Source organism: Mus pahari, chromosome 21 (genome assembly GCF_900095145.1).
Source record: "Mus pahari chromosome 21, PAHARI_EIJ_v1.1, whole genome shotgun sequence".
Classification (NCBI taxonomy): domain Eukaryota; kingdom Metazoa; phylum Chordata; class Mammalia; order Rodentia; family Muridae; genus Mus; species Mus pahari.
In genome coordinates, this window is record NC_034610.1 from 1,869,548 (window position 1) to 1,877,895 (window position 8,348).

The 8,348-nt window shown below is 43.2% G+C and overlaps 1 protein-coding gene across 1 annotated transcript in view; it reads left to right on the plus strand.

Annotated features, from left to right (window-relative positions):
* The window catches only part of Arid1b (AT-rich interaction domain 1B), a 348,501-nt gene that overhangs the window by 44,447 nt on the left and 295,706 nt on the right, over nt 1-8,348 (plus strand). The window contains exon 2 of the mRNA XM_021220975.2: nt 593-787. Coding sequence (XP_021076634.1) covers nt 593-787 — 195 coding nt within the window. The remainder of the gene's footprint in view (nt 1-592; nt 788-8,348) is intronic.

Consider the following 8,348-nt stretch of genomic DNA (forward strand, 5'->3'; position numbering starts at 1 on the left):
CCATGCCGTCCGTGAAGGCCCTGCTTGAAGCTCTGCTCCTACCTCTCTTGGTCGAGCAGTCTTACTGATGGCCTTGGCCTGAGGCCCCGGGACTGATTCACCAGACCAAAAATAAAATCCCGAATCTAGCTTTGAACTGCTGTGCTTGGTGTGATGTTACTGGCTTGTGACTCGGAATCTGGGGCTTACTGTTGCATACTTGTTATCTTTGGAAATTTTTCATCTAAAAACATTTTACATTACTTTAGTGAATATTCAGGGGCACGAAGGCTTCATTAAGACTTGTAGACTCAGGTCTAAAAGGTCATTTTTAGATGACAAAGTTCTGGGATACTTTGAATCAAAATCATGCTTTCTGGTTTTTTGGATTTTTAGATACCTATGGTATAGAATTTTTCCTTATAGTGTTTATTCTAGATCTTAATTTTAAAATCCTATCTGAAAGTTAGTAAAAAAAAAGTATTTTTCCTTTAATATTCTGGAATTATGATCTTTAATCTTAAAATTTCGGTAGATGTGTTATATGCATATATTTACACACAAAGGTTGTGTGATAGCTAGTAAACTCGTTTCTTCGTTTATTTCTTTACAGGGCAGCCCCATGGACCCCATGGTGATGAAGAGACCTCAGTTGTATGGGATGGGTACTCACCCCCACTCCCAGCCGCAGCAGAGCAGCCCATACCCAGGAGGCTCCTACGGTCCCCCAGGTGCACAGCGGTATCCCCTTGGCATGCAGGGCCGGGCGCCAGGAGCCCTGGGAGGCTTGCAGTACCCGCAGCAGCAGGTCAGTGTTAGCTCTCTCCGTCTTCCAGGGCTTTGTCGAGAGCTTTGGTTTTGTCCACGTTGATTTCTACCCATTATTATATCATTATTATTATATTATTATTTTTACATTATATTATTATTATTGAGAGGACTTGGGAATGTTTCTGTGGTATCCCCCTTTTTTCTTTTATTATAGATGGAAAGTAGAACTCACAATAAAATAGACCATTTTATTTCTCTCTGTCTGTCTGTCTCCCTCCTTTCCTCCCCCCCCCTTTCTTTTTTTCCTTCTTGAAATCATACTTGCAACCCTGTAGAGAAAGCTCCTGCTTGGTAAGGCAGTGTTGCCCCTTCCAGTGACCTTGGCTTTCATTTCCAAGGGTAGGCCCTCAGATGCTGAACTGTGGAAAGACTCCTTAGGGTGAATTCCCAGTCATTCAACGTTGTGTTATTGTTGTTTGAGTTAATCTGGTTGTTAACCCAGGATCCTCTCAAACTTAGTCTTCAGAGGGGGCATTACATGTGTCTGCCTCCAGCCTGGGTTAGAAGGTGCCCAGGAAGTTACTTTGTATGGATTGTGGCATGTTCCAAAAAACGTTTCAGTATTTCATTTGTGAGTTTGCTTAGTTGTCTTGGATAAGAGGCCTTTCCCCGCTCCTAAACAGAAGGCTCCATCTTTTTCTCCCCTCCAGAACCACGTGGCTTTACCCACACATGACACCTGCTTGTATTAGCACAGTTCAGGGTCTTCCTGGTTCTTACAGTTTCCTTGTTAGATTGGCCAGCGGAGGCACGGGTCCTGGGAAGGGCACGGTTAGATCCAGACTTGTCAAGGTATTTAGTGAGTGTGAGCACCAGAAAGCCTACTTACACACCGCCCAGCATGCCTGGCGTCCCTGAGGGCCATGAGGCTAATGGGGGAGCGTTTTACTGCCTCCAGACCGGAGCGGTCCTGTAATGGCGGTCCTAAAGCCCGTAGTCAGTAGCAGCCTTCCCCACAGGAAGCTCTTCTGTGGATTTTACAGAAACTCTTCCTTGAGGAAGCAAGTCTGATGAGACTCTTGTCCTCTTAAAAGTCTCTTTAGTAGTCTGGGCTGTCTGCTGTAGTTGAGTATTGTCAGTCCTCATCTTGCAGTCACAGGCAAGGTTGGAATTAGGTCATTAGGTCAGCCCTCAGCCCTAGCCTGGCTCCTCAGGCTGCGCTTAGTACATTACTGGCAGCCTCCCTCCACAGTGTCTGAGACAGCTCTGAGTGCAGGATCCGCCTGCTTCCTTTTACCAGGGCTATCCCCTTTTCTGCCATACATTACTTTCTTCAGAGTTGAAGCAGCAGATTATGTGTGTGCATAGCAGGGTGGGGTGGAGTGTCCCCCTGACCCCCCAACCCCGACAGTTCTCAGCTGTTCCCCCACCATGAAGCTTGTATTGTTAGAGCCGCCTTTCTGTCTGTGAAGAGGAGAAGCCCCACGTGGCAGGGAGCTGAAGGCCTCCTCTTTCGTGCAGTCTATAGGATGGGGTACAAAGCTCTGCCTGCTCCTGAAGGAAAGAGGCAGAGAGGAGAGCAGTGGGCTGGTGCACCAGCCTGTTTTTCCCATGATTCCCTGGTGCGAGGTTGTGGAGTCATTCTGAAAATGGAGAGCCTGTTCTCTCTTCCCTAAGGAAGTTCAGGGCTTGTTAGTTTTAGACTGTGGCCTAGTTTGCCAATCTAGAGTGAGAGCCAAATATAGGAAGTTTGTGAAGAATGGCTAGCAAGGAAATTTTATATTATTTTCCTCCTCAAATGTGAAGGGCAAAAAATAGATCTACAGTAAAATATAATCTTAGTTTTCTTAGCTTCTTGGTTTTATGTAGTCCCATGATCCTTACACACTTATTTGAAAGGACAAGTTGCTGATAACCCATCAAGCATTGCAGCATATGGCTTCAGTGTGAGTTTTAAAACCATTAATACTTGTGAGTATATGTATTTATACATATGTGTGTGTCACAGCAGCATGTGTGTGGAAGTTAAACGATGGCGGCAGGAACTGTTTCTGTCCTTCAAGCGTGTGGGTCCCAGGATTGAACTCACTTTGTTCGGCCTGTTGGCAAGCATTGTGACAGCCCACTGAACCATCTCTCTGCCCTCAGCACATTTTCAATTAAGATCTCAGCTTAGGTATTTACTGCTAACTAAAAAGAAATCTCCAAGTCAGGTGCATAAATATTTCTGATGATGAAAAGAAAATGGCGAATGTCTGGCTCAGAGAATGTCTGGCTGCAGAAATCTCAGGCTTTCATGGGAAGTTAGTCAAAGTCAGGCCTGTAATTGGCTGCGTGTTAACCTTTCAGTCACTGTAAGACAGCCTTGTCTCATTTTGAAATTTCAAAGACTAAAAATAGTTTGGAATGGATTTCTTTTTGAATGCTTGCTCACTCTGTAAAGGAGACAGAGCGTCAGGTATTGATGTTTCTCCTCCCCTGGTGGCACTGTGCATTGACCCCAGAGCCTCACACATACGAGCAGCAAACACTCGACCACTGAGGCACAGCCTCTCCCCCAGTGCACACAGCATCGAGAACACAGATCTGCAGCGTGGTTCTTATAGGTGGAAACAGAGTAACTAGTAAAGGTTTTGAGAAATAGTTACTAGATCACACTGCACATACATACATATGCACACACTACATGTACACACACACATCTTTAGGCTGTGTGTACATGTGCTCTTAGTTGCATGTGCCTGTTTAAGATAGGTTTTAAAACTGGCTTTAACCTCACAGTGTAGTCAAGAGTAGTTTTGAACTCCTGATTCTCTTGCCTCTACCTCCTAAATGCTGGGATTAAAGGCATGTGCCACCACACTGGGCTTTTGCTCTGTTTTGTTTTGTTTTGTTTTGTTTTTCCCTCTAAGATCTGGAAATTTTAAGTGTGTCTACAGCAAGGTGCAGACACTATGATTGGCTGTTCATCTTGCCATCTTCTCTGAGGATTGATGTAACTGTTGTAGCACAGGTACAGCAACTAAGGTTCTTCAGAGGAGTGATGGGCGGATGATAATGATGACACTGAGTGTTTACAGAGTGGACATCACCACCTAGGCATAGGCATGGCTTTGCTTTGGATGCCTTCCAAAGCGTTCTGTGTTTGGTTTGTGAACCTCTAATGAGCTGAATCCAGTTCATTTAGCATTGCTCATATATTTCTGCAGAGGATTGAAATGCAGGAATTCAACTTTGTAAATTGAGTTGCCCACTTACCAGCTGAGTGGTAAGTTGTCTTTGGCTCAGGGGTCACAGTTTGATTCCTGGCTGGCACTCTGCTCCTGTGATAGGAATTTGAAATGAGGATACCATTAGAACTATAGTACTTGACTGGAATGTCACCCTGTTAGGATCAGCACTTAGCCTTTCTCTCTCAGTTAGGAGGAGCTGGCCACTGACTGTTTGACATTAGTATTAAACCCATTGGTTCTTGTTTTGTGTAGTGGTCGTTTTATTTTTGAAATGTACCTGTGTCTGACTTATTGAAGCCTGGCGTGGTAATAGTGTGCTGCTTTAGTCTTTACTGACTGGAACTAGATTTGTGGTCTTCACTCGCTTGCTTCTCTCCCACATTATCAGGCAGATACATCCCTAAACAGATCAGCTTTGCACGGTCCCCTAAAAACTCTTCTATTTGGTTTTTTTATTGAATTGAGGGGGGAAATGAATTTTCTATGTTTCTGTGGAGAATGTTCTGCCTCCAGGCCTTTGGACCAGACCTGGAGGGTTAGCAAGCCGGTGATTTCATCCTGTACAGAGCCACCCAGAAGTGCAGCTTCAAGCCTCGCAAGCATTGACTGAGATTTTCAGGGTTTGTTTTTGTTTTTTAACTTAAAGATACTAGGGTGTTCTTTGCTGGATCAGGTGTGTGGATTAGCAAAGGTCTTATTTCATTTTTTGCAGATTCTGTACTCATAAATGTATGTGGACTGTTGACAGCTCACTCTAAGAGATTTTAATATAAAATAAGGAACAGTGATAAAGAATAATGAGCATAGAAGCTGAGTTTTATTAGTGTGGGTAGATTTCAAATGCCTTCAGAGATTCCCCTCCCAGGTCTGGGATTCACGGGGTCTGTGTCTCAGCTGTCTTTACCATGCTGCATATTTGGGACCAAGACCCCTGGTCGTCAGCTGGGAAACAGGAAGAATTGGACATTTGATTGAATGTTTTTAGTTTCATGGTTTTGTTTCTTTCTTTTGAGACTATGTCTTGCCAAGTGGGCCAGACTGGCCTGGAACCCAGAGATCATCTCTTCCTGTCTTCTGTGTGTTGTGACTGAAGGCCTGTGCCCCCACACTTGGCATATGAGTATTTTTATGAGAAGAACCCATGTTTTTAGTTTTTACAAAGTATCTGCATTGTGAAGACCCCCTACAAGAAAGTGTGGGATATGATCATTGTGAAAGTGGCCAAATTTAGTAGAAGTTAGTAACTTTTGTTAAGGTGTTTTATCTGAACATATCAATTTAAATGGAGATACAAACTGAATTAAAAATGGCTTCTTCTGCAGATGACTTAAAATGAAGTGAACACTCTAACCTGTGTTTGTTTGCCAGCTCTCCTTCCTGGCCGTATCTCCTTCACTGCATATTTATTTCAGAGCAGAAGCATTTTTTTGTTGGTACCATCTTCGCAGCCAAAATGCATCTTCAAGTACACAGTAGATATTTCTAAAAAGGAAACAAACATTACAATTGCTTGGCAAAAAGAAACCTTTTCTTTGTGGTCATTAAGGCAGCTGAGCGGTTTCCAGGATCCGTACCTGGGTTGTTATATTTTTGGAATAGTCTAGAAAGGAATTCTTTGTATGCAGAGCTGTTGTGAAAGGTAGGCTTCATGGAGAGAAGGCTTTTTCAAACAACACTTCCAGATGTGTTCTTGTGAAACACTTGTTTTAGGCTCTCTCCATTGGAAGTCTGAAAAGGTTCTTTGGTTTTGGTTGTGTCTACAATGCTCAGCTGTCCTATTTTTGAGAGGTGTGACTGAGTGAAGGAGAAGACTTGACTTGGGACAGTGTTGAGGAATCGGCACCTGGATGTCTTGCACTTAGAATTGTAAGAGGTTTTGGTAGTTTCATATTTGCTTACAAAGATCTTCATATGTCTCTGTGCGTGCATGCTCATGAACTGGGTTATAAAACATTTGTGTGATATTTTCTCATAATGTATTCTATATGCTAAACATAGTTGATGTACATACAGATACATATATGTAATCCCACAACTACAGAAGATGAAGGCAAGGGTTTTGGCCGTTACAGCTATGAAATGCTGTGGGGTTTATTGGCTATTCGGTTCATCACATTTTATGTGGTTGTCCTATGTGCCCGTTGACTGGAGCCAAGCAGCTCTGCTCTGCAGCTGAGATGCTGGGACTTTTCCCCCACTGTCTATGTTGCCTCTGTTGCACATGCAGTGAACACGCAGGTATCTAAGTTTTATCAAAAGACTCATTTAGAGAGCTCATGTCTGCTTGCTTGAGGAGAGATAGCAGATGTCCCTAGTATGGATACCAGAGTATCCTGCAGATGCAGTTTCCTACTAAGGAAGTATTTCTGAAGGAATTAAACTCCTGCAACTCTTGTTTCTTGTGTTGTAGTTAGATTGAAACACTTGAGACAGTGTGCTGTTGCCACTAAACTTGAACTAGAAGAGCCTGCTGTGAGTTCCCTGTGGGGTGAGCTTTAGTGAGAACTGTTCGGTCCTCTTTGCTTGCTTTGGGAGTTGCCTTGGCACTTGTTCTTCAGAGAGCATTTACAGAATTCTAGATATGCGGCAGGTGTAATATTCTGCCTGCTCTCTGCTGTGGTTATACTGTATTCTTTCATGTATGATTTCTACTGTAAGGAGACCCTCAACTGAAGATTCCTGCTACATTTTCCTATTATAGTTTTATTTTTTAAACTATTTTTTCTCAAAGTGCAAGCTTTGAAAAGTGACATTCTGATTTTTATTTCACACATATTGGTGTTTTGCCTGCATGTCTATCTTTGTGAGGGTGTCAGATCCTCCGCAACAGGGGGTACAGTAGTTGTGAGCTGCCATGTCGGTGCTAAGGATTGAGGCAGGCTCCTCTGGAAGAGAAGCCAGCGCTCTTAATCGTGGAGCTGCAGCCATCCATTCATCACCTGTAGTTTTATTTTATTTTTCAAAGGTATGACTTATTTATTTTATGTATATGTGTACACTGTCCCTGTCTTCAGACACACCAGAAGAGTTCATCAGATCCCATTACAGATGGTTGTGAGCCACCATGTGGTTGCTGGGAATTGAACTCATGACCTCTGGAAGAGCAGTCAGTGCTCTTAACCACTGAGCCATCTCTCCAGCCCTATAGTTTTATTTATGGTGTATGTAAATCATCAGTGATGATTTCAGGTAGCACAGAACCACATTAATACTTTTAATAAATCTCACTCACTTGCTGTCACCCCCAAACCCAGCAGGACATATTTATGTGAAATTTTTAGCCACAGTTGACCTCAGTAAAATCAATCAACCACATTCTTCCATTGTTTCCTGAAAACAGAAACAAAAAACAAATAAATCCAAACCTAGATCCCCAGAGGATTAACGGAGAGGGAAAGTAAGCATGGAATTATGTCAGGTGGCTCTCCCGCTCTGCTGAGGTTGGCAATTCTGAAACCAGTTTGGAGCCCTGAGGGCTGCTGGGGTGCTTGTGTTGTGCCATATGGCTGTAGCAGCCCAGCCCTGTGGCTCTTAGAGCTCCTTCTGTGATGCTCTTGAATAGCTGCATGTGAGAGTTCAAGCACTTCCAGGCTTGTTTGATAGACTAAGTCAGAATGTCACCCCACCCTAAAGGACTGAAATTGGCCAGAATCTGAGGCTGGGACAACACAGTCCTTGCCACTTAATTAACCTGCTTGTGATGATAGAAACCTCCAGACCCCACTGTGTTTATGTGCATAATTAAGGACGTTTGGCTACCACATTTCCTGGTGTGGCTTTTGCCTTTGAAGTACCAGTGAGCTGATAACCTTTGATTGCAGTATGACATTTTAGTCTGCTCATTTAATAGTCTTAAATATCTCTGGGCTGATGGCTTGACAATTTGTGTTGATGTCACGGCTGCCCTTAACAATGTCAAGAATTCTTTCTAAAACCAAAGGAGTGGTAGTAGATTGTTGGAATGAACACAGTGTCATCTTTTAATTTTTTTACTCGTAAAGGTATTCTTGGGTAACTTGTGTTTTGAATACCTGTCATGTGTTAGATGGAAGGCATGCAGAGTGTCTTTCTGAGGATATGGAAACCCATCATGCTAATATACTTAGAGTTTCAGAAGAAGCAAGGAGAGACCCTTGGTTTCTCAGTGGTTCAGAAAATAAGCCTATCTTGTAAAACACCAAGGTAAATTGTTTAAATGAAGCACAGTTATTCTGAGCTGTCGCTGCTGTTCTTTAGCCCCCCAAAGCTCTGTGGAGTATATCTTGTATTTTAAGATGGGTCTTACCAAAAGGTTAAAAAGACTTGTTCTAACCAGGTGTGGTGGCGCACACCTTTAATCCCAGCACATGGGAGGCAGAGGCAGGC